This window comes from Limanda limanda, chromosome 18 (assembly GCF_963576545.1).
Source record: "Limanda limanda chromosome 18, fLimLim1.1, whole genome shotgun sequence".
NCBI classification, from domain to species: domain Eukaryota; kingdom Metazoa; phylum Chordata; class Actinopteri; order Pleuronectiformes; family Pleuronectidae; genus Limanda; species Limanda limanda.
Genome location: NC_083653.1, coordinates 11,019,442 through 11,046,145, shown reverse-complemented (window position 1 = coordinate 11,046,145; position 26,704 = coordinate 11,019,442). Strand labels below are relative to the sequence as shown.

At 41.6% G+C, this 26,704-nt stretch overlaps 1 protein-coding gene across 2 annotated transcripts in view; it reads left to right on the top strand.

The window, feature by feature from the left end:
• Positions 1-5,940: 5,940 nt before the first annotated feature.
• The window catches only part of esrrgb (estrogen-related receptor gamma b), a 35,753-nt gene continuing 14,989 nt past the window's right edge, over positions 5,941-26,704 (top strand). For both annotated transcript variants that reach the window (XM_061091670.1, XM_061091669.1), the window contains exons 1-3: positions 5,941-5,990; positions 15,579-15,994; positions 19,792-19,908. In XM_061091670.1, the coding sequence (XP_060947653.1) occupies positions 5,941-5,990; positions 15,579-15,994; positions 19,792-19,908 (583 nt within the window). The remainder of the gene's footprint in view (positions 5,991-15,578; positions 15,995-19,791; positions 19,909-26,704) is intronic.

Genomic DNA, 26,704 nt, shown 5'->3' with positions numbered 1-26,704 from the left:
CGACTGGCAGCTGCGTGATGTGAATTCAGTGAACATAGAGATTTATGTTTTTCTTCTTTGCTTAGACGTTTTGGGTAAAACTCACTGATGTGAAGTTTGTTAACACTTTCAAGTAAGTTGTGTTTTCACCCCTGTTGGTTGGTTGGTTTGTCAGCAAGATTACACAAATACTACCCTAACCCTAACTTGTTGAAAGGATGTATCATTGGCAGAGTGGACTTTTTTTAAAACATTTTCACCAATTTCTCATAGAATAATTCATGGATCTTAAAGGAAAACAATTTGTGTAAATTGTAAATTGTGTCTGGATTGAATTCAAGGGGAAAGTTTGGCCTTAGCAGAGGTTTACTTTCTACTGAGTGTCATTCTAGACCAACTGTTATTTTCCAGATCTGTGTATCTGTAATGTATAAGTGGACGTGCATATTCCTCAGAATGTTTTTCGTGCATTTACTGAAAAAAAAAGAAAAGCGTTGAATGAACTTAGTACTTGGTCTCTCTTTTTTATGTAATTTATTAACTTTAATCTGAAACTTAAATTATTTCTGAGCTACAAATAAAGTACTTTTTCAGGTTTGTCCAACTATTTTCATCTCTCAATTCTGCTTTTCTCTTCCTCACTCTAGCTAGCTGTTGCTAATTAGTTTTACTTTGTCAAAAATATGCTTATCAAATAAAATTTAATATCTTATCTAAGATAAAAAAATCTGTTTAATCGTGTTAAGCAATCGTGTAACGTTAGCCACTTCTTTTGCCGCAAGTGGCTTAGCTGCTGGCTCTCGACACAGAATCGCTTGCTTCGTACGCACGAGCGTGATAAAGCTTCAAACAGCTGACACCACGAGGACCGGCTGCCTCATTGGAATGAACTTGAGATGAATGTATTGATCCAATGACACCACCTAGCTTCGGTTTAGAGGTGACTCCATCCAGACCTCTTGTGTTATGCAGGTGACGTAGACGCGTCGCTCGAGGATTCGACTGGTGTCAAGGAGCTATTTAAAATTAGAGCGCGGGGGGTACGATTGATTTTGTTTATATCTGATGTGATTAAACGCAGCGGAGAACGTTCGCTGTTGCTGGAATCACAATCACGCTTTTCACTGGAGCATAACCGAGGTAAGAAAAATGCCCTCAAGATAATATATGCCATTTGGCGATTGCCTTTAACCAAAGTGTCTTATCGTGATTGAAAACATTTTAATAATGAAGTGTGCGGTGAGAACAATCATGAAAGTGTCGGTCCAGTTACACAGGACAACACAGGGGCAAGTTCACAGCACTTTAGGAGTTTAAAAAAAACTTGTTTCTCTTTAAAACTATGGTAAAGTCAGATATTTCAGTCACTGGATATTGTGAAACAAGAGGATTTGATGAGTTCTATGCAGCCGCTACTACCATCTCCTCATCTTAGTATAATTATATTCACAATATTAACAGCTGCAGACGCTAACATCAAGTGCAATGAGACAGTTTAGGAGAAGATGTGGACATTAGACAACGCAGAGTATTCTCACATAGGAGCTTTAGATGGGCGTTTACAATTTGTAGCAAAATGAAGTCCACTCCCAACGAGAAAGATCCCATCATACATTTTCCTCTTCGTGTGAGTCCATCTCTCTCAGTGACGAGTCGCTGATTAACATCGTGCAGTGTTTTCAGCTGTCCTCGGCTCAATGAGAAATCAAGAGGCAAGAGATGGAAGCTAATAGCATTTATTAACCCGGTGTGAGCGGGCAGTGGGGCAACCACCGCCCTCCACCGTCCCAGTCTGTCTGGTCCCGGTGGCTGGAGCCCGCGTGGCCGAGGGAGAGGGGAGTGGAACATAATAAAAAGCCAGCGAATGCACCCAGCTGATTAATGCAGCCCTGTGGCTATAGTAATTATCCCTCTCCGCACTCCTCCAGCAGACGAGCCAAACAAGTGTGTGGCAGTGAGAGGGGGGGAATGTGCAAATGATGGATCTGTGGGATTCAGGCTCCGTTAAGTGAGCTTCATGAAAGTATTTAAGGACACAGCTTTGTTGATTTGACCACGGAGATCAAAAGCAAGCTTTTACTCTTTCAGTTGAGATATTTACCCTCTGCAATATTTAGGTCATGTTTGTATTTTCAGTGTACGATGTTTCCATAAAGGGATCAAAACACACCACGATGTGAACAACACCATCTTAAATAGAACACTACATTAGTAGAAAGAAAACCGAAATGAACCTTTACCATAACATTTAAATTCGCTATAGCTGATAATAAAAAAGCTTATAATAAAATGAGGTTCAACACAACACGATCAGACTCTGAGTATCTTCTTCTTTAGGTTTACGTTTATTATATATAGAGGGAGTTTGGCACCTCGTTTCCTCCATGTACATATATTTTAATTAAATAAGAGCAAGCAACATGACTATCACTATATACGGACAATATTTCTTTGTTACATCTCAGTTCCTGGTCCTCTACAGGACAAGACATAGAATGAATATTAATCTCCAGCTGCTTTTTCATCCTCATCAATGCTTCTACTGCAGAGTTGACGAAAATACATCTAATTTGAATGAAATCACACTTTGCACAGTTTTAATTTTCTCTCAGCCATGACTCGAACTACCACACGAATAGAACCAAAATTGAATTCTACAACTAATAAATTGAAAAAACAACAATAACTGAATCTAATTTAAAGACAATGACTTTTGTTCTCCTTCATTCTCCCATAAACCTTGTATATTTCATTTGTGCATTTCGGTGAATCTTTTTAAGAATAACTGTCGGTTCTTTGGTGAAAGCAGCTAAAGGTCATGTGATGGCTTCATTAAAACCAGAGAAGCGGCTGCTGTACGAGTCGTGTTTGGTTTGATGTGAAATATGGGTCAGATAAAACTTTACTGCCATCAGATTCATTGCAAACTATACGGCTCAATAATTCACACAAAATAATTTTTCTTTTAACTGGTCAGTTTGTGTTTTTTTCTCTGTATTTTCTAGAATACATCAATTATTGATAATGCTGCAGAAACAAGTCAGCTATATTTCATATAAACCATATTTTATACACACAAACATTTCTATATATAAGTGTGTGTGTTTGTTTTGTGTTTGTGTTCGTTTGTTCAGTTATATTCAGTTTAAGCCTTTTTGTTGTTAAACTTGTCAACTGTTGAGTCGTCAGTGCAGAGCTCGGAGTAGAACACAGTGAGCTTCCTGCTGAGCCTCCAGCCGCACATGATACACAGTCTCTGTGCTGAGGTCAGGAGGTCGGACATAAAAGACCAGTTTGCTCATGAATCAGGAATTTAATTACACCCAGGCAGTGTCACGGGGAGTCTGTGTCGCTCAACCCTGCACAATATGTAATTACTACGTATTGACAGATAACGATTGGTTCTTCTTCACTTTTCAGAAACAAGCTGCCGGTTCGCACAGACAGTTAAATCCCAGAGTTTCTGATCTGCTTCAGGAAATGTTTACAACTTGTGAGTTGTATATATTCCTGAGTGCACACACATATTTCAATTGTGCACATAAGTCTGCATTTTACTCCAGAAACACAACCAAGTCTGTTTAATATTCAGTGATTCTCAGCTAAATTAAAGCCAGATTGCAGCTTTCAGAGACACCGGAGACGGGGAATGAAAAAAAGCCAAACTGCAAATCAGAGCAAAACTATTATAAAGACATTTAACTGCTGTCTCAAAATACACAGTGGTGAGATCCCACACTGGCTGTGATCTGCTTAAAGAGACACACTCTTGGTCATAAAGCCGAAAATCTGTTTTGCTTAAATACAGACTTAATGATTGGATTACTGTTTCTTGGTTTGGAGATGGCGTGATAGTGGGATTACAGACTGCGCGCTCAATAGATTTCCTGTCAGATGCCATGAAACCCAGTGTCCCCTCGCTGGGTAAGCTGGTCATCCGAGTGGGAGGGAGGCAGCTCAGGCTTGGACGTGCAATATGGCCCACCTCAGGAACAAGAACAACAAAAATGAAGAAATTAAGAATTAGATGTAGTTAATTATTTAAATGGTGAGAAACAACATTGACATGCAAGAATTTCCATTTAGATAATTTTTGTTCTTTAATTAACTCTGACACTTCCTCTCGCTGAGATAATTTCACTGAATTGGAATCTTTAAAACTAGAAGCAAAACCTTTCATCTTTATTTAATCAACGTCTGCTCCACTAATGTAAAAATCATACATGTCATCTGATCCGAAACAATTAGTATCCCTCTTTTCTTTCTGCCTCATTAAAAACATAAGCATATCTCCTATATTGATTATGTCTGGATGTCTTAATCAGATCAGCAGGAATACCCAGTGTTTTTTTTCCCTTAGGAAAGTACATTAAATGTCAAAATATTGATCAAAACCTTAATTCAGAATGCGCAGCTCCTTTTCATTAAAGCAATCACCCCCATGCTCCCCTGACTCTGATACAGACTGACATGAAAAGAAAACATTCAAATTCATAATTCTCTTTTTTTTTATTATTATTTAAAAGACGGTTGGGAAGTAGAGTATGTGCTGAGGCTGCTGGCGACACGGCAACGCTGTGATCAATAAGAGCGTGTGATGGGTTTTGTATCGATCAGGAAAATGTGGGTTGATGAAGTGGGTTGGAGGGTGTGTGTGTGTGTTTGTGTGTGTGTGTGTGGGGGGGGGGTTGCTTCTTCTTCTCTGATGGCTGCCACATTACGCGGACGTGGTAAAGGTGCACTCAGACTTTTTCTGGCGTCGTCATTATTAACATTCCTGTTGAGGTCATTATCGCTTTGCCTTTCCTACACCCGGCCTCTGTGGGGATTGGTGGACCCCCCCCTCCTCTCCGCAGTGTGATTGGTGAAATGCTGTGGGAAGCAGCTGCCATTAGTTAAACGGAGGGAGAGCTGTGGAGGGGCAGATCTGTAGAGGAGAGGATGAACGAGTGAAGGAAAGAGTTTGCCTCTGTAAGCTGGCACTGAGCCCTTTAAAGACCTGTTTAAATCATCCTAAGTGACATGCTGCAACTTTCTCTCTCCCTCTCTCTCTCCCCATCTCTCTCTCTCTATCTATAGCTAATCTAACTATTTTTCTATCCATCTATCCATTCATCAATCTATCTATCCATCTATACATCTATCTACCTATTCATCTATTTATACCTGATCTTTGTTCTATCTATCTATCTATCTATCTAGCTATCTATTTTCTATCTATCTTACAATCTATCAATCAATCAGTTATTTTGGGGTTCTCTGTCTGTTTCTATGTTTTGCAGTACTCCCTTGTGAATGACTGGACACTGACTGGTTGTCCACTGGCCCCTCCCCCAGTGTATCCTTGCATCCCCATTGGATCCTCTCAAGACATCCCTCCTGAATCCGACCAATAGCAGCCGCTCCATATGCACCAAACCACTCCCTCCCGCTCTTAAAGAGCCACCATGGCTTCAATGGAGACTCAATCCCCTCACTGACTTACTCAGCCTGAGTGTGCTCTCGCCACTGCTGCTCTTCATCCATCTATCTCTTCTCTTTTATCCTCTCGCTCCCTCTATCCATCACTCCTCTGACTTTTATTCTTTCTCCTCCTCTGCACTCTCTCGTCCTGTTTCCTCTCTCCTGCCTCAGGTTCTTCTTCCTTCTCTCCTCTTTGTGTATCATCACTAAATCCACTCTTCTTCTCTCCACCCGAGCCTGAGTGTGCAGCACCTGTGCAGACTGGAGTTTGTCGGGCCGAGGCACAAGGTCTTTTTTTATTATTATTATTTTGTGTGTGTGTGTGTGTGTGTGTGTTGAACAGTGGAAGGAGGGGAGACAACACCCAGGAACACCTGAGCAACATTTCCTCAAGATATGTGGAGACTTAGGAAGTGATCTCCCCCCTTCAGCTTTTTCCCCAAGCTGTTTGTTTATCTGCTTTTTCATTGCAACACCTGGAATGCTTAACGTGGACTGATGGATGTTTCCGAACTCTGCATCCCTGACCCTCTCTGCTACCACAACCAGTAGGTGCATCTCTTTCTGCATCCCTCTCTTCTCTCTCCATCTCAGGTCACATCAATTAACCATTTACTTCTTGATCTTTATTTGTTTTAAAAAAGAACAAATGATGAGAAAAATCTATTTAATTCATTTGTTTAGAAATAAAATCTCACGCATGAAGTGAACTCAAAAGGCAGGGAGTTCCTCGCAGTCCTCTCAGCTCCACCTCCCTGTGTACGGGACGGCCGAGCTCAGTGAGAGTGAGAGGGGCTGCGGTAGCTCAGCCCGCAGGGAGTGCAGGTCGGATGGCTGCCCTACAGCTGTCTAACTCTGCAGGATCCATGGGTTTAACCTCAGCCCCAGGGAAGAGCCGGAGGCAGATTAATGTAGACGATATCCAGACGACAGTCCTCTGGAAAGAAAACTTTGGTTGCCCAGTGTGTGTGAGAAGGGGTGAATTCTTTAGAGGAGGAATATTCTGTGTAAAGTTAAACCTTTCTTAACTTTTATGTTGTTTATTATTTTGTGCCCGACCTTATTAGTGCTTATGCACAATTTACCTTCATAGGGAGGTTTGGGATAATCTAAAGTGACAGTGTGTGCAAAGAAAACCTTGTTAATTCCACTTACATTAGATTAGGCTGGTGCACAGTTTGCATACACACATTGTAATTGTGCATTAAGTCAATAAGTGTACATTTTTCAGAAGGAAAAAAATCGGAGAAAGTCTCAGATCTGAGCAGGATAGTTTGCAGGGATTGTTTTGGTGCCTCTCTCGCTGCGTACCTGGAAAGATGCTCCCCTATTAACCAAGTGACCAGAGGGCGAGACCCCTCGCTGGGATCCTCTTAATGTTAAGCTGTAGATGGGATTGGAGGAAAGCTTTAACCAAGCTTAGCACTTTTAACAGCACGATGATAAGGAATATTTTAAACTCTGCAAGACGCTTTACAAATGAAAGAAGACTTCTGTCATGAGTTAGTGTAGTTTAAAGCAGCATCTGAGCTGCCACTCCAGGGAGGAACTCTCTAAAGTGAATTAACTTCAGCCAGTGTTTGCTATAGCAAGATAAATGCTAAAACAGTTTTGCATTCCAAAGAAACGACTTGAAAAGGTTAAAAAAAAGTCTGGTAGCTTTTACATACACTGCAGAATTCTCATATTACTTTAACATGTGTACCTGATGTTACATTCTTTTATATGGTCGTATTTTAGAGTGTTGCACTTAAGCAACAATTGGAAATGGAAATCTGACTGTTTCAACAGTGCAATAAAATGTACCAGGCAAGTGACACATTTTATTTAATTAGCACAATGAAATTAATTACATATAAATTTCTCAGTGAGTAATGCTTAACCACAAGTATTAAAAGAAATAGTCAGTTTTGTTTTATTGTGTTTAAATCAGTTATATGTGTATACTCAATATTACAATATTACAATTACAGTGCAAATTCCAGTCCAGCTGAAAAATCCACAAACACAATCTTCACAATTACGCAATCTGTAAAATTGCATTTGGTACACATCTAAGTTATTATATCTTTTGTAAATATAACTTTGGAATGAATCATAATAAAGGCAACAATATGTTGCCGTTAACCTATAGTGACCCCGGACCGTGTCTAAGTGTGTCTGTGTGTGTATCACTGGTTGTGATAGTTGTATGTTTGTGTACATCCGTGCATGTATGGATGCCTAGAGGCAGGGTCTGTTAACGTACATGCACATACATTTACACATCTGAATGTGTGGACACTGTATCCAGATCTCCTCAGTTACTGTTCGAGTGTTTGGTCACATTTAACAAGACTTTTCAATCGTGTTACTTCAAATTAAAAAAAACACGAAGGCAAACAATGATCTACAAACTCTCCACTCTACGTATTGCTTCTGCACTGGTTATAACTGAGATCTTCATGGGATTTATGCTGGGATTAATTTTCTACTAGTTTATTTAACGTATTAGATTGATTCTGTTTTATTTAAGGGAAACAAAAAAAAAGATGTAAATAAAGTTGCATGTCACGACTCTAATCTGTGAGAAACTGCGTCACAACCAAAGCTACAATATGTGATACATTCTTCTAAAAAATGTTCTTCACCTTTCGATGTCATTAATCACTCTGTGTGACACTTAATGACCAGGATGTAGACGTAGTTGTTCATGTAAATCTGAGCCGTTAGAGTCACATAAAGCTTCAGTACTTAGTTCAGTTGGGGAAATGCTATTAACCCCTTGAAGACTTCTGGCCCAACGGCCAACCTGCTGGTCCGAGGTGAGAGGTCTGGCCATTGTTGTGACTTACTCTCACGCCACATCCTCCGCCAACACTCTAATATTAGCTCATCAGGCATCTCACTGGTAGAAATGACTTCAACACGTATATGCACATGCTCTTAGAGAAAGATTGATTGGTAGATTGTCCTCTTTTGACCCTTGTGCAGGATATTATTAAATGACTCACAGTTTTATTTCAGCGTTTTTCCTCTGTGCAAAACAATGTAAAGAAATATATACTTGTACATGTAAATACTATACTAAACTGTTTTAATATTTGGAATTCATGATTAGATTTTTTTTTTTCTTGTGTCTCTTTGACAAGTTTTTAATCAAATGTGAATTGCGGGAACAAAAGCAAAATAACCTGCGGCTCTGAGTGCAAATTCAAATCTGTATTAACAAAAACTTTGACCAGAAAAAACTGCCTCCTCAAGTAATATTAACTTTTCAGCCAGTTCACACAATAAGAATATTCTGGGCAGAGGAAAATGTCCACATGCGTTCAGATTATTCAGCGTTTCAAAAGATTGTTCAAGAGTTTTTCAATTCTACACGCATTATTTTGTATTATTTAAAATACACATAGTTGTCCTTTAAGAGTTCTCATAGAGTGTTCAACATTATTGCATCTGTTATAATCTATGATTTCAATTTGATTTCAACTTAGTCTAAATATAGTTTTATCTTCAGTTTGCCTCAATAAATCAGATCCATTCTGCTGTCGTTCCACCTGCTGGTCCCATAGGTGCCCTTCACAAGCAAACAAACAGGAATGCTCGAGCACAGGCGGTCAAACGTATGCACACACACACACACACACACACACACACACACACACACACACACACACACACACACACACACACACATACACACACACACTCAAATGAATAGTCACAAGTCTTAGACACATACACACACGTGTGCGCGCTCATACAAATGAGACCAAAGAATCACACACTGACCTGGGATCTAATTTTAGCGGTGCCATATCATGGAAACACCTGACTGTGTCTGTTAAGAGGAACACATCATTTTGTCATGTGTTGCATCTGCCTTTATCACACTAGTTACAAATATATATATAGTTATTTATAATGTGTATAAGAAAGATTTTCATTTGTCTCTCATATAAGTAGCCTCACACCATGCTCCAGTCATTTGTCTTGTGTTAACAACATAATTGCACTTCTGAGTTTTTATTAAACATTAAACGTTATGTTATGTTATCAGTTTTTTCTTGACAACGAAGCGCCACATTTAACATTCAATCGAGAGGAAATGATTAAGGCATCTTCATTGAATTACAGGAGAATATTTCAGTAATGAGAATGAAATGTTGCTGAGCTGCTTGTTGATGTGGGTCAGTAAACATGCAGATTCAGGAATTTTACATTTAGTCTTCAACCACTGACGTAGATCTTACGTTTTTTTCTCCAGAAACCGACATGAAAAACAATCTGATGCAGAAAGAACACATTGTCACTTCATGGCGTTGGGGATTTTAAAGTGCCAGAGTATGTTAGGACTATTTAGAAACTGATTTATGAGGTGATATTTGATATGTGACTTTTGGTCTTTACACCAAATCTTTTTTTTTTTAATGTGAGAAATTGTAAATTGAGTTTTAATATGTAAGTCTTGATAACATTATTCAGTTCCTCTCTGCGCCTAATGTCAAACAGCCGCTGTGTGTAAGTTGTGTTGTCGCCGTAACGTTTTAAAACTTTAAAATCCCGTTTTAAAGTTTGATAATAGTCCGGGGACCGGTGAAGTCGACTGGGAACTTAGCGAATGGAGGGAGCAGGTGGTGGGACAGTGGACATTGTGTTGCGTTCACACACACACACACACACACAAAAATGCTGCGTCGCTCCAACTTTTCTTTCACAACCAGTTTTGAGTTTGAGGAAAAATAACCAGAGTTGAAAAAAACAATTTAAAACGCAGACTCTCGCCGCTACATTTAGTCACGACGCTTTTTTCCAAGTGTTCAGACTGTCATGTTTATTAATGGCGGTGGCTGCTGCATATGGGGTTCCAGCCCCGGCTCGGTGGTAGAGTGGTGCTGTGTGACAGCATGAGAGGAGAACTAACTTCATTAGATGTCGTGACCCCCTCTTGATATAGATATATCCTTTAGGCAGCCTGTCAAGGACTCTGAATTCATCAGGATGCAGATGGAAGCGTTTTTTGCTGCCGCTATTCAATCAAAATATGAACGTGGCTCAGACTGGGAAACAGGCAGGAGACGAGACTTCTTCCAATGAGTTTGTTTTATTGATCAAATGAAATTAACACACACACACACAGAGAGAGAGAAGCAGTTTGTCTAATCACGGGGTGTGGGTCAGCCAGCATGTTTAATTTAATGGTCCTCGTCGCAGCTTCACAACGTCTCACATTGTGAACTTAATTCCTCTTCAGCACCTTAATTTGCATTGTGTCAATTGACTGGAGTGCTTACTGTATCAGCTTGAGTCTCACTTGAAATTCAGCCCATGCCCTAATACCATTAGGCAAATGCAAAGTTGTGTCATTTACACATTTGATCCCAAAAAAAAAAAAAAAAGAAGGAGGGAAGAGAGAGAGAGAGAGAGAGAGAAAAGCCAATTTGCGCTGGACAAGACTGGCTCGTGATTATCAGTGGATGTTATTACTGTGGAGAGGCAGACGTTTGAAGGTTATGTTTCTGGGCAGTAATTGAAATGCAAAATAACATTAGGATCGATGGCCATCTCTGTTTATTTATGAAATCAATATCGTAACTGTCCCTCATGAGTCCCCCTCTGATTCCCAATGACGGCTTAAGTCTCTGCTCGTTTATTCTTTCTCTCCCCCCCCCCACATAACCTCCTTCTTCTTCTGTCTCTTTTTAAAAGGCAGTTAGGGGAGTGTTTGACTTTGCAGAGAGAGCAGTTTCCTGGAGGTGGTGGTGGACCAGTATGTAGATGGTGGGGGGTTGATAGTCCAGGTAAGGAGACATCATCCATGTGGGAAATCTATGCAATCTCCCCTCGTGGCAGTGACATTGGAGAGGCCATATAGTGGAGGCTCTGTGAAGGTGTGTGTGTGTGTGTGTGTGTGTGTGTGTGTGTGTGTGTGTGTGTGTGTGTGTGTGTGTGTGTGTGTGTGTGTGTGTGTGTGTGTGTGTGTGTGTGTGTGTGTGTGTGTGGGTGTGAGTGTGATGTGGGCATCAACTAAATATATCTATACAATAAAAACAAATCGACTTACCTTTTTTCAAAATAAAATTCACAAAGAGCAAGGTTTTTTATTTCTCAACATTTAGCTCAAATCTCTGACATAGGTCCTAAATGAGCTTTGGACTGTATCACATGGTCTTCTTCAATAAATGGAGTTTGCTCATTTAGCGGACCGCATGGTTAGAGAAACTATCAGAGAAAACCTCCACAATAAAAGCACAAAGCCTAAATGATAACTTTTCTAAAGCTAGTCATGAATTAGTTACAGAATAAAAAAACAGTGGATCAACACCGATAAAGCATATATTGATTTGATCACGATAATAGGCTGAATATATCAACACGTCTTATGTAAATATCGATTTGGTCTTTGGGAACCTGTGATGTACCTTTTTTTTTCTTCGCTTTTGATATTTTATAGAGCAAATAATCAATTGATTAATCAATAAAATAATCTGCAGATTACTCAACAGTGAAAATATTAAGATCATGCTTTAGTGACACAAAAAATGTAATAAAAAATTACTTGATAGGTTGTAACCAGTATTTTAAATGTAAAATTTAAATTCACGGTTGAGAGGTTGGGAGTTAAACTTCAGGTTTTCAGCCCAAAATGAAGACACAGCTTTCAGACTTTAATAAAAATGCTTACCTTACAATCAACATTTACCATCATGTTCTTTCTGAATCCATTTAAACTAATGTCTCTTCTCTGTAAAAAGCCAACGACATCCTCCACCGCCGCGTATGAATCATGCATTTAAATTGCAGAACGCACACAATTTTTGATGACCTTCATTTGTGCTAACGCTGTGCCCACGCGCGTGTTGTTGTTACTACTTAACACTTGGGCGACACGCGCTACCCCATTTTCCCCGCTCGCGTGACCATTCATTTCCCAGACACCCCGGCCGCGGACTAACAGTGTAATCTATGTGTCAGGCAGGAAGGGGCCACTCAGTTTAAAGCTGATAGAGTTTGCCCCAAACAAGGACAGCCTATCATAGAAAGATTAATGAACTAATTTCATGCATGGCTCCTTGCCTCTGTCCTTCTGCGCTTCCATGTTCGACTGTGTGTTCAGCACCGTGATTTACGCCGCACTCCTCGCTACAAGCTTAACCCCCGAGCTTAACAATAATATTTCCCCTCGGAGGGAAAATACACGGTAAAATATCTAGATTTTTTTTTCTTAACCCTTCGCTCAAGTAGAGAAGGATAACGAAAGGTCATTTTGGAGGATTGTTTTTTGAGTATCCGTTACATTTTTTTTTGTCTTCTTTCCTCCAGTTAAAATTTATTGTGCTGAAATTCGGGACTGGAAAACGTATTTCATGGTTTAGAGAAGAGGTGGATGGATTCAGGATTTATGTAGGGAAGCAGCGGATCTGCAGCACTGCCAGTATGAAGGGGCATGCCAAACACACACACACAGACACACACACACACAGACACACACAAACATGTGAGATTTTAAGCTGTTCTAGCGGGATATTTTCACACCAAAATAAAAAATTGCGAAAAAAACAGTGATCACTGGCATTCAGGCAGCTTCCGGCTCGTATTAAACATTCTGGACAAGCTCTCCAGTTTTAACATGGAGTTGTGTCTAGACGCTCTCTTTCTTTCAGTACGGGTGTGTGTGTGTGTGTGTGTGTGTGTGTGTGTGTGTGTGTGTGTGTGTGTGTGTGTGCGCGTGTGTGTCCATTGTGGGAGCGTCTGGGCCTCAAAGAACAGCAGAACAGAGAAGGCAGGTGACCTTCACGTCTGTCTGATGAGTCTTGCTTGTCTGCTCGGTTTGTACCATTTTTCTGCGCAGCGGAGCAAACACCATCCCATTAGACGTTAGGTACAACGCATCTGTGTGTGTGTGCGCGTGTGTATGTGTGTGTGTGTGCGTGCGTGTGTGTGTGTGTGTGAGTTGCCAAGGTAGCTGGGCAGTTTGTTGAGCGTCAGACTGGGCTTACGAAACTGTCTCTTTATAATAAGAGGGGGAAACCAAATTATGAAACTATGAAGCTATTTCTGTCCGAACGAATCGGCGGCGGGTGCCATTATTTTATTTCGACAGATTTGAAAGGACCTATTAGAAATTTCCATTAAACCTTAACAAAAAAACATCTCCCCAGCGTTACTGTGTGCTAAGTGTGGAATGAACTACTTTTTACATATGCCACAACGCACTATTCCTGTGGGAATCCCCCCCTATCTGGCTGCGATGATGTATTAACTGTTAGCACGCCGCTCTCTCTCTCTCTCTCTCTCCACTTCCCTCAGACGGGAGGAAATACACCCTCCAGTTGACTATAGGTGCACGCGGGCTGCTGACTGCTAACAAGATTTAACACGAGTCCCGTGAATCTTTTATAAACCGCAACCGCCACAAAACGAAGACTAACGTTATGTTTTATCGCTCCATCTCGCACTATGTTAACAGTCCCGGCTGATTAAAAATGCATAAGGAATGTCTGGGACCTGTAACAGGAGGGATGATTTTTTTCATGCCTCATCTGGAACAGGAAGGAAGCACAGGATCAATAGATCTGATCTGGGCCCAGGGGTAGAGGCTATCTGCTCAGTCCCTCCCTCCCTCCCCCGCCTTCCTCCGCTACCCGTTAGCAGTTAAAAGGGAGGTTTCATGTTGTCAGGGCCTGATGACTTCATGGCTTTATATAAACGCGTATGCAAAGAGGGGGGGGGACTGTGGGAAAATACACTTCTGACCACAACAACAAAAAAAGCAGCAAATAGACACAAAGTTCAGAGGAATCCGACCAGCTTTGGCTCCTTGTCAGTCGCAGACATGGCTGCTTAACGTGGCTTTCCACAGCTTTCACACAATATCCACCGGCACGAAGCCCCGGAGTCGTGTAACAGCAGCAGTGACGGACGGAGCCAGCGGTTCCAACACAGACCCGAGACTCGTGCATGCTCCAGAGGCTGATACTGAAGCCCCTGCAAACACTGCGACATAGAAAGCATTGGCAGATAAAGAAGGTTTGCATCGTCTTTTTGCTTTAACAATTAAGTCTTTCTTAACCCTTCAACTGGTCGTGTTTGGACATAATTTATGGCGCCTGACGTATTTTTTTGTGGTTATACTCTTTCGATTGCAGTCAATTTGATTTATCCTTGACAAAACATGTAAGGCTTTACGATCTGTACGTCGTCCTTGCAGTAGCAACACAAAAGTGAAGAAAATAAACGTCACATACACAGTAAAATCCTTCTTTAAATCTTTTGACTCGTTTCCTAAACTTTACAATGAAATGAGGGATTATGGAACTTAATCTCAGACTTCCTCTGCCTCCATTATCGCACTTACGTCCATCGTAACCCGGCACCGTCCACTGGCAAACCAACCAGCGCTATTGATCGGGTCATGTATTACCCATGATCCCCCATATGCTGAGTGTAACGCCTCTCTCCGTCCATTAACAGTCTTCTGAAGTTTCATTCATTCACTTAGCCCTGGCAACCGACCCATTGTGGGCATTGTTTTGCAGAGATGTATGGGGCATCTGTTGACATGGTCATTAGTTACCATTTTGCCGGAGAGAAATAAGCTACTGTAGTATATCACTTGGCATTCCAACACATTAATGGTCTCGTCCGTAACATAATCTATCAAACTTGGGATGAACCTGGTGCGCTCCATCACAGCTGATGAATCTCTGGCCGGGTAATCAGGCGATGATGGAAGGAAGCAGCGTTCAGTACATCTTGTCAGGCTTGTTAGTGGGTGTATTATCATTGATGCTGCAAGTTTATGATTTCCTATTGACTCTCATGTGAGGTTCTAATGTGCTGGTGAGGTAAACAGGCACAGTTTCCTTATCACTGATGCTGGAAAGATCTTGTCTCTCCAGTTGTTTGACGAGTTAAGACGATTTGGGTTTTATTCTGAAAGTCTGGTCTTGGATCATCATCAGCGGAGCTTACCAGGTTTTGAGGGTCAAATCGAAAGCAGACACATCCCAGAGTTTGTTTCTGTGTGTTTACCAGGTTGCTCAACATTTTATAACAATGTATCCATATGAAATTTTACAGTGGCACCTGCTTGAGCCGAAACTGACCGTCCCTTTTTGTGTGTGTGTGTGTGCGTGCGTGTCTTTATCCAGGTTGTTAACCAGAATGCCCACTGAGGACAGACATCTGTCTTCAAGCTGTGGTTCTTACGTCAAAACCGAGCCCTCCAGTCCTTCCTCTTCACTCGTCGACACCGGCAGCCACCACAGTCCCAGCGGCAACTCCGACGCCAGCGGCGGCTACGTCAACGTCGGTATCGGACGCTCGCACACCCTGGACTCCCCGCCAATGTTCAACCCGGGCATGCTGGGAAGCGGCGCCGCCTGCCTGCGCCGCTACGAGGACTGCTCCGGCAGCATGGCGGACGACTCGCCAATCAAATGCGAGTACATGCTCAATGCCATTCCCAAGAGGCTGTGCCTGGTGTGCGGCGACATTGGCTCGGGGTACCACTACGGGGTGGCTTCCTGTGAGGCCTGCAAAGCCTTTTTCAAAAGGACGATACAAGGTACTTCTCACTTTCCTTTTCATTTCTCTTTGACTCACCTGAACTCATTTCCAATTCTTTAAACTCTCAGTTACATCTGGGAATACTGTGTTTTCTGTCTTTTCGCTGGTGGTTGAATATTTTGCGGTGTTCCCTCAGCTGTTTGTTCACTACTGTCACAATGCAAAAGATGATTATTTTTGTAATAAATCAAACCTTTTATTAGGTTTACCATGAGAGTTGTGATTACCAGGACAGCGAATTGACCTGGTGAGGAATCCGTTATCATGTGTCCCACATGTGCCTCAGTGCTGGTATCACAGTGCAGTGATTACAAGTGTCTGCAGCCGACATTAGACCCAGACTGTAAATCCGCTCTGGGTTTTTGCGTTTTTTATTTTTTTATACATGTTCATTTGACTCGTGCGTCTCTCTGGCCCGGCCTCTGCCATGTGCTGGAGCTGCTCCACCATAATCACTTGGACCGAGATGATTTGCCAAAAAATAAGATGCAGATTTTTTTTTTTATCCCCAGCATTTTTTCACTGTGACATAATGTCAGATTAACGCACAAAGATTTTGGATAGAGTTCAAAAAAGTTTTTTGTCCATACAAATTACCAAAGCATCTTCTTAATTCCCCTTTTGAATTGTATTGACAAAATCATTCTTGTGCAATGCCGTTAAAAAATGATTTATTACACAAAGCTGGTCTCTTTATCTTCATGCTTTGGCAGTTTAACACCAAAAATCTAAATTAGTGACCTAATTGACATTTATAACTTTTATTTAGCTGCTGCTTAGATAGAGCTTGCCATTTTGCAGACACATGAATATGTATCAATGAAACCACCTGTACTGCACTTTTTCACAAAACAAGCAATTACAATTACAATCACTGCGCTGACAATTTAAATAGCTCAAAAGTTCTGTCCGATATTTATTTGCTTTTCTAAAACGTTTGAAGGCACAAATCTAAACCTTTCGCACAACTTTTGCTTTTAGTGTCATCTTTATTACCAGTTTGTGTTTAATATTTTGGCGGCACGTGTCCAAATCTGACCAGCAACACGGTGCGGACTGTAAATAGTCCTCATGTGTGACTTTGTGTTGCTCCGTGTCTTCTTCCTTCTTCTCCCCTCTCTCTCTCTCTCTCGCCCTCTCTTCGTGGAGGACGGGCCCGTAATGAACCTAATCTGTCCGTCATTCGTCCTGAGCCACGGGAGTTTCAGTCAATAACAATCAGTGTTGGGTGACTGTAATTAAGAACCAGGCATTTCATTGGGAGAAAGTCAAGGGAGGAGGGTGGGAGGTGCGGATCTGTTCTTTGCCCCCGGGCCGCTCCACCCAAGGGGGGGAGGGGGGTAGATGGGAGATGGTGGGGGGCCAATTAGAAGCTCAGGCACGCGTTTGTCGGGGCAATAACAGAGGAAGGGAAGAGAGGAGAGAGACGCAGAGGAGTCCTCTAAATAAAAGGCTGAGGGACAAGGGACAAGGGACATGGTCATTCACTGAAAGGAGAAGCTGCTTTAATGGAATGGTAATCAGGAAGGGGGGTCCCGGCCTCGGTAAAGGAAGAGGACAAGGAGAGGTCCAGCCTGAGTGGAGATGAGCGTGTGGATAATAGCATGGCATAATAATATATCAAAATTTAGAGGGAAAATAAGAGAGGTTAAGGAAGGATATTAGAGTGGTTGAAATGTCCTTTGAGGAATAAAGGTGGACACAAGACCTGATTAACTAAGAGGGTATGCCGACAGTGAGCTTTTAGAGGTAGGCAATTTAAGACTATTCTGGTGCTACCCCACCTTAACACACACACACACACACACGGACACACACACACACACACACACACACACACACATACAGGTTTTCTGATCCATTCAGGCATAAAGTTATTAATAACAAAAAAGGAAATCGATTTGAATTCTAAAATAATAAATTCAATTATTTTGTTTATTTATATAATGTTAAATGTTATTTATAAAATGTATGGATAAGATTTTATGAATAAATAATATGATAAGGTTTGCCAAGTGAAACGACAATGAGGGAAATCTTAAGTATATCCATGCGTCCAAATTCCATACAAAACAATAAGCAGGTCTTGAGAGGAGTGGTTCACGTATACTTAAAAAGAAAAAGTCCAAAACAACCATTCACACTTTGGCTTTTCAAAAGTAAAGACTGATTGAAGTCAGTTAACCCACAAACTATGTATAAAGAGAAAATTTGTTGTAGCCAAATTCCACAGCGCTATATAGTGATTATCATATGATCCCTTATTTGCTGTACACATTTATTTTATTACAGGTAAAGCACATTTATTTTTGCATAAATAGACAAAGAGGTCATTCAATGTGCTTTAATGAAATTAGTGAAGCAGAAAAGTTCAGATTAAACAAGTAAAAGACATTAAAAAAGGTTAAATATTTTTAAATAACTGCATAGCAGCAGTATAAAAACACAAATAGTTCAATATTCAATTCAATAGTTTTGTGTTCCAGCATCTCTCTTGTGTTCATTTCCTTTTTGTGCATTGCATTGGTGAATGTGAGTTAACATCCACAGCAGCCTTTAAAAGCGAGGATTCCTTTAGATCACATTCAAAACCTGCTTAGAAATCATTTGTAGAAGGAAATCTGGACAAAGCCGTTGCATTACCAACATACCATGACTCTGAATATATAGTGCACGCTCTGTGCAATTAAGTGTGTGCTCTGGAATTGGCACACAGCATGTGTCTTTTATCCACACATGTGCTCAGCGGTGTACTATATGTTCCCCCTGCTACTGCCTCTCAGTTTAAAAGACTTAAGCTGCCCTGAAACCGGCCGCAGCCTCTGCCAGCATCCTGGCACGCTGCCCCGGGCCCCTCGCTGTGCATGTGACCCTGCTGGCACCATCGATTCCAGGGATCCTGACAAATGTTGGCACCTTCTCCCTGTCCAACAGGGGGTTGTGTGTGTGGCGGGGCGGAGCACGTCTGGCAGATCCGTGGCAGCCAACACCTGGTTTGCTGTTTTTAGGTATCATTAATACATCTCTGGACTTACAGGACATTACTTAAACATTCAATCAAGGGATTTGGATACTTGGGAGGATTTGTCATTGGATTCTTGGGGTCACGTCAACTTTTGAAGTGAGCGTGTAATGATCCAGAAAAAAAAAAGGAAAAAAAAGTTAACCGGAACCTGGTGAGAAAGACGGGGCAGCGGTTACATGGCAGCAGATTCAATATGTCTGCATTTCTTGCTGTTTTTGGACCAGAGTGATTAAATTGCATAGGAAATATTTGCACTCTGAGCCAACTGCCGTCGAGACAGACTTGAATAATACATCGAGCTTTGCTACATGATACGCGAGCATCGGATTGGCCACTCTAATAGCAGCTCTTGGTCTTTACCGGAGAACATTATGCAGAACGCTCGGCCGGGCGTCCATCTCTCAGTGTTGTCGAGAGAGGGCAGCTTTCCCATCATCCTTTGGGGGAAGAAGGATGGGCTGGAAGGGGTCGTGGGGAGAGGACGCTCTGCATTAATGAAGCTAATTTATCTGGGAATCAAAATGGGGGTGGGCCCGTGGGGTGGGCAGGTGCTTTTTACATGTCCCATCAAAATTCCACTAAACTGTCCTCTCCTTCATTAGAGTCCCACAGGGTCACCTTGGTACAGGTGTGTGCGTGTGTTTCTGTATCTGGTGTTTATCTTTGTTTCTTTTCTTTGCTTTTATCTTTTATTTTAAAATGAACTCCTATTTTTTGATGTGCAAACAGAATCATAGACAACATTGTTGTTTTTTTTTTATCTCTTCCAGGGAATATCGAGTACAGCTGTCCGGCCACTAACGAATGTGAGATCACCAAAAGGAGACGCAAATCGTGTCAAGCCTGCCGCTTCATGAAATGTCTTAAAGTTGGAATGTTGAAAGAAGGTGAGCCCTCGTTCTGTTTTATAATCATTTCTTGTTCATCCTGTTCTTCTCATTATTTATTTTCACTAAGTTTGAGATTTACCTCTGGAACAATTGAGCAGTGAGATGTTCGACAGAAATTGAATCAGTGATGAATTGTTGCATTTCTCTTTGTTATATCTGTTGCTTAATATAATTCACGCTGAGAGGCTTTTTTCACTACTTCGTCAACATTTTATAGATTTGAATTAACTGGTAATAAAAATCTTTATTAGCTGCAGCCCTGGTGAGATTTTAAACAGAGCTCGTTGGGCTGAACAATTCAATAAACACAAAAGTAGAATTGAAAAGACAACTCATTATTGTTGTGAGGATAACATCTTACTCTCATTCTTGTAATTTCTGTATTATATTATAATATAGAGACTTTAGTTTTCCTCTGTGGGACCAAGAGTCATATAATAAAGGTCTATTAGGTTTATACATTGGATTAAATGAGTCAGTATCAACATTTTATACAGAGAATTGTAAGTCAGTCTTACAATATAATACAATAGTTTAATAATATAATCTAAAAGTTAGACTTCGGGCCCCATCTTACATTTTCTGCAAAGTGCAACAGAAGTGACTGTGAGTTTCAGACTGACACTATTCTCATTTCCCAGGCAGCGCCCACATTGTTTGAATAGCAAATGCACTTGCACCCCTGTGAGCACCCGTGGGTGTGTTGGTCTTAAAATGAAGTGTGGTCAGGTACATTGATATTTTGAGGCGGTGGAAAGCAATTGCACGTTTGACCCACAAAAACCTGCACTGAGGTCAGTGGCGCAGTGTTTCACTGTTATTTCAAGGGTATCTTATCATGCTATTAAAATGCGTTTACATAGGCTGGTGCAACAAACATGTGCACTGAGCTTATCTGTTTGTATGCAAACTGAAACCATTTTCTTCTGCAGCAAGGCAATATAATAATAATATGTGCCGGCGCACCTGGCTTTTAAAACGACTGGGAGACAGATATCTGATTGGTTTGTTGTATGTTTTGCAAAAAAAAAACACCCCCATGATTAATTAAGAGACGGTACATCTCTTTTTAAACCATGCATCTGGTGCAGCGACCTTTTTCTCCCTATAAAACTCGCAAATTTGGACCCACCCCGAAGTCTCTGTAGACCACATACTTAAATCGTTAAAATAGAGGCCTCTATCTTTTATCTCTCAGGCTGTGAGGGCTAAATTACTGGTCAGCGATCAGATATTAAAGCCAGCTGTTGCCTCAGGGAGACACCGGTGACATCACCCACATGCCTCGCTGACCTCCCCTCACACCCCTGAGCCGCTCACTGTTCAACTCAGGCGTGTGGAAAAAAGCTGCTGAGTTGGATGTTCCTACCAAGACCGAGAGGGATGTGTAACCGTACTCTTCAAAAGCACAAGCTGTTCCCCCAAGACTTCGCTCTCCCATGGGCTCTGGGTGTCTCTCTCCCTCACCCTCGCTGTCTGTCTCCCTTCCCCTCACTTTGCCGGGCATATTGATCCGCTAAATGCGTTCGAACATCCCACCTCACTTCCTGTATGCGTTGTTTCCCCAGAACTGAGAGACCTTTCGGAGTGCGGTGGGGAGAATCCCGTCAATAGAATTTTTTTGTTTTTGCATCTGCGCGTTTTACTGGAAGACTCTAGCTCTAAGTTATGCTTTTGTAAATAGTTTATAACACGTATATAATAACACATTCCTTGCTGAATTGGGACTTCATTGTACATATCTATTCTATCTTTATGGACACCAGATCTAAAAAATACCAATATTAATTAGTGTCTCTAACTGTGTCACCAAAATAAAATATAATGTTATATATATATATATATGTGCAAAAAAAAACCATACGATTAAATGATTCGTAAAATTTTCAAAAATAAGCCTAAAACTGTCAACAACAATAACTTAAATAAAGAAAAGGAATATAGCTATTTAATTAAGTTACTAATGTGCATAACAATATGTACATGTAGTTTTGTTTTTGTTTTGGTTTCATGCTTGAATATTTCAATCAACACTGTAATCACGGTAGTATTATGTGTCACCTATTTGCTGAACTACACGTTATGTATTTCACTCCCACATTTTTTTTTACTCGAGTTTCAGTTGCTCCGAGTAGAGCCTCCCTCGGAGGAAAGACGCTGTCGGAGGTGAAAGGGGCAGTTGTGTGCATTCCTGCTGAAATCAACACGGTGTTAGTTATTGTAGTCGGAGTTGGGGTCAGACGACTTCATGCATGTTTATTTGGCATCAACACGGTCAACAGTCGGAGTTGCAGCAGTGGATTTGGAGGCAGTTAAGGTGCTTTAAAACTATTTGTGCTCCATTTTTGTGCAGTTAGGACCATGACTTAGTCGAATAAGAACACACCGACATTTTTATGTGACTTGCACTTGCTTCACTATCCCAGATGTCCATTGTGAAAAAAAGGCCACTTAGATACCATTGAAAAAAATGGATCTTTATAACAGAATCATGTTTTTAGGTTGTCTTCAGTTCAAGTAATCCAGTGAAATGTAGTCTGTACATTCATAGCTGCTAATGGCTAATTGAGCTCCCTCTAAGCTGCCTGTAGACATGCACTGCAGTCCTGAGATTTTGCTGAACATTCCGGGAAAAAAATGGCTGTATGTGAGAACGCAAAAGTCAGTGTCTCCGGATATTCCTTTGTAGAATGTACCGGAAATTTTCAAATAAGCTCATGTAAGAATACAGCCGGAAAATGTTGTGTTTTGATGATGTTTCCAAAATAATTGGCTCAGGATGAAAAAGAGGACGTATTGTAAAAAAGTTAACAATCATGTTCTCGCCAGACGCCACCCCTCACCTGAATGTTGCAGATTGTTATTGCTAATATGCATCTGACCTGCAATCTGCTCCTATGTTTTTCAAATGTGAAAGACAAAGTCAGGACCCAATTTTCCGGACATTGTCTGGAGTTCGTCTGAAAATGGCTTTGAAGGGGCTTTGTTGTCATGATTTTGTCTCAGGTGGTGTGCACAGCCTCAGTTAACAAAGAGACGCTTCTTAGAAGGAATTGTCTTTTTAACACTTATTCAATAGGACATTATTTGATCTCCGATGCCACTGACATCTCTACACAATGGATAGATCAGCATGAGACTCTACTGAGTAAACACAGCATATCACCAGGCCAAGAGTCTGCAGTTTGACCCAATATCATCCACACTGATAGAATATTTACAGACTGTGTTTATAGGCTCCACTTGTCCTAAAAATAAAAGCGTGGGGATATCATTTAGTTTTAGTCTGCCAGCACCAGCACGTCTCGTATTAGAAGCCAGCAGCATCTAACTGCAATCTGTGCTGGTAACACAAGACTGTGCTTCAGGGCCACTGGTTCACTTTCACCGACTTCGCTGTGCACTGACGTAGCCGTGTTGGTTCATCCCACACTGAAGGGTCAACCATTGTTTTGTCGTTACAGTTACTATTTATATCTGCGTCCACTCTTGATGTCTTCATCCCGGCCCGAATATCTCACACCGGGGCTCTGACTCACGGCCAGAAAAAACTTGGTTGCTTCAGAAATAAAGCTGAACCTATTAGCGCATGCTTAAAGGAAAAACAGCAGGGCATTGTCTGCGGCGGGCCGAGCTAAGCCGCCGATGCGGACAGTCGGTGCGCGTGTGTGTGTGGGGGGTATTTGACGCTGTAGCCTCCACCACCTGCCGCTCCCGAGATGCGGCATCACAGCCACAGCGGCATGTGGCCCAGTGGGTGATTCTCAGAAAGTGATGGCATTCAATTAAAAGGAAAAAGGACATTTAATCGTGGCATAGTGCTGCGGCGTGGCCTCTTACACACGCAGGGGAACTTTGATCGTGGCATCAGTGGGGGGGCAGCGGCATGCATGTAATGAGATCGCCTCACCATATAACAAGTGGCTGAGGGCTGGTCACGGAAAAGGAATCATCACATCGTATAACAAGAATGCAGGTGTCATGTATTAAGCTATCTGGTCACGAGGAATAATACAGCCAAAGACAATATGACTTCTTGCTGGATTAATATTAATGCTATCAGCATTTTAGAATATATAATAATAGAATTATATACTTAGCTTGGCTCCTGTTATAATTTTTTTTTTCACAACATCCCAATGCTAAGTGCTAAGAACTTAAGTGATCAGTTGTTTTCTAATGCAGGGTTTCCACAGCTTTTTAAAAAGTCTCAAAAGTATGAAATACCCTAAAATATTATGCACCAGCTCTTCAATATATTTATATTTCTTGATTATGTTAATGCTCCTTTATGGCTACTTTGGACACGGCTTAAAATTTGCTTAATTGTCAAGTACAATATTTTATTAGCATGAATAGTGTGTAATGCTTTCTCATTGATACAGATAGTAGCACACAACCACAGACAATAGCAACAAGGAACAAATAACTAATACTCTACAAACATCTCGGTCAGTATTCATCGCAGTACAGTCAACTTGGCTGTGAGAGATTATTGATACCTACTAGTATCTCTAGATCTGTTTTTTGGGAGATGACTTGGCTATGTCACCTTATCTTCAGTTAAGGGGAAATCTAAGGTATGTTGGGACTCTGATATTCCCTCTAGTCTGTCATACGTGACAGGTTTTAAATTTCCTTCATTGTGGTCTTAAAAAGTCTTAAATTTAACTTGAAACCATAGACTGTATATAAAGATGGACGACACACCTCCACTTCCTCTTACTTTCCAGAAATGAAGCCAACACATCCCGGACACTAACGTTGCCATACTGCACATTTGGAGTCACAGTCTGTGCTAAGCCTCGGTAGCAGGATCCCCTTGATTCACGCGATATACCAATCACGAGTCCCCGTTTTGTTGCAGCATCAAATAACTACTTAAAACCAAACTTACTAGGGAACAAACTCTTGAACATACATCTCAAAATGACAGAAACCATCTTTGAGAAAACTTTGGCTTTTTAGCCTGATCCAGTAACACGGAGGAGGTTGGATTTATGACCTATACTGGAGCCAGCCACCATGGAGCTGTCATGTTGTCCATCCTTACAAACAGTCTATGGTTGAAACCCTACAGAGCAGACATCCTGTAATAGTTCCACCCGGACCCAGTGCTACAAAGTACCGGCTGGTGGGCAGGGGGACTCCCCTCCCTTCTGTAATACATGCCTCTGATCGGCTGACTTCAATTTCTAAACCCGGTTTGGTGTCGTCGGGTTTGTTTGGAGTCGAGAGTAGATTAAAAACAATTTCTGAAGTACATGTAGAAGATTAACACACCTAAGCAAGGAGCAGGGGAAACAAATTATCACTATCTGTTTGGATGACATTCTTCCTATCCCCAATAAACACAGGGATATTTGTACATTGCTTAATAAAGTTTGTTTGTGCGTGCACATTACACCATAATGACACGAAACTAAAACGAAAGAAAAACAAATTTAACAACCTGCGTTCTTGGACTAAAATCGAAGTGATTTATGGGGAAATATTTCCGATGACAGGCTTCCCCTCCGGATCCGGCTCCACTGCTGCGTCACAGCGGAGCACCTGGACGAGCTGGGGGGGGGGGGGGGCAGGCGCTCAGTGACCCTCCAAATGTCCAGCTGAGACTGATGAAAGGTCACAGCTCCAGTGGAAAAACCTTCACGTAATTGCAACTCGCGGAAGGTATGGTGTCAGTCACCGCTGCCAGGAGTCAGGGCCCGCAGCAACAGCGGCGCAAATACCCCCCCCCCCCCCCATAGCAGTACTGTATAATGTTAAATGATGCGTGACATTTCTGCCGCGAATTACCTTTTTTTTTCTTCGTGATTTGAGGCATCGTCGTTATTGCCTTCTAGAAATTTTGAATTTTGTTTTTTGCGCCACAGGAAAAAGTGAAGAGGTCTTTTATTGCATGATTAAATGATCATGTTAGCAGATTAGCATGTTTAAGAACTATGTCCTATTCAAACAGAAGCACACAACCCAGGAGATCTACCCAGGTTTTCCTTTTGGAATTCCGAGGTCAGGTTTGCTCTTCCGAAGTCGACGGTTCTTTGGTTTTAGCGTCCGTTCCGTCTTTCTGTGGCGTTTTCGTTGCCCGGGGGGGGATTTTCTGACACCGCTGTAATGTGGTGGATGAATACAAGCTGCCAGACTATTTTGGCAAGCCGCACCGCTGTCTCGCCCTCGCCCGACCACAGATAGGGATCAGCACTCTTTCCTGAGCGAACGTGGCTACCGGGGTAATGTTACAGCCTTATTTTCCTCCGGCCACATTCACAAAAGATTAGTAAAGCCATATCCAATATCACAGACTGTCAGGTCCCCTCGCCAATCAATGAACTCAGATCAGAAAGCAAATCTATAGGCTATAGGATGACATCATGAAAATAACGATAGAGTGTAAGACTTTAAAGTCGTACTACATCTAAACGGTGTGAAACAAAACCGTAAGTGTGGGAACTGTAACGGCTAAAAAACCCTCTGACCCTATGCTGCTTTATTTTTTTCTTGTTAGACAAACTTGTGTATGTAATCGCACGTGTTTGGGGCCTTGTTTGCTCTTCCGGGCGTCAGAGTAGCGGGCGGCCTGCAGCTGAGAGTCAGCGGCCACCCAGAGGCTCCGCTCGGGCCTGTCCTCACTGTCTGGCAGGTGATGGATCAGACACGGAGGCTAACACATGTTCCTCTGAAGAAGGGGATTTAGCGGAGTGCTGACCTCTTTACAACCCTCCACACACACACACACACACACACACACTCAACTCTCAACTCACACATTCATGTATACACATGCCACATG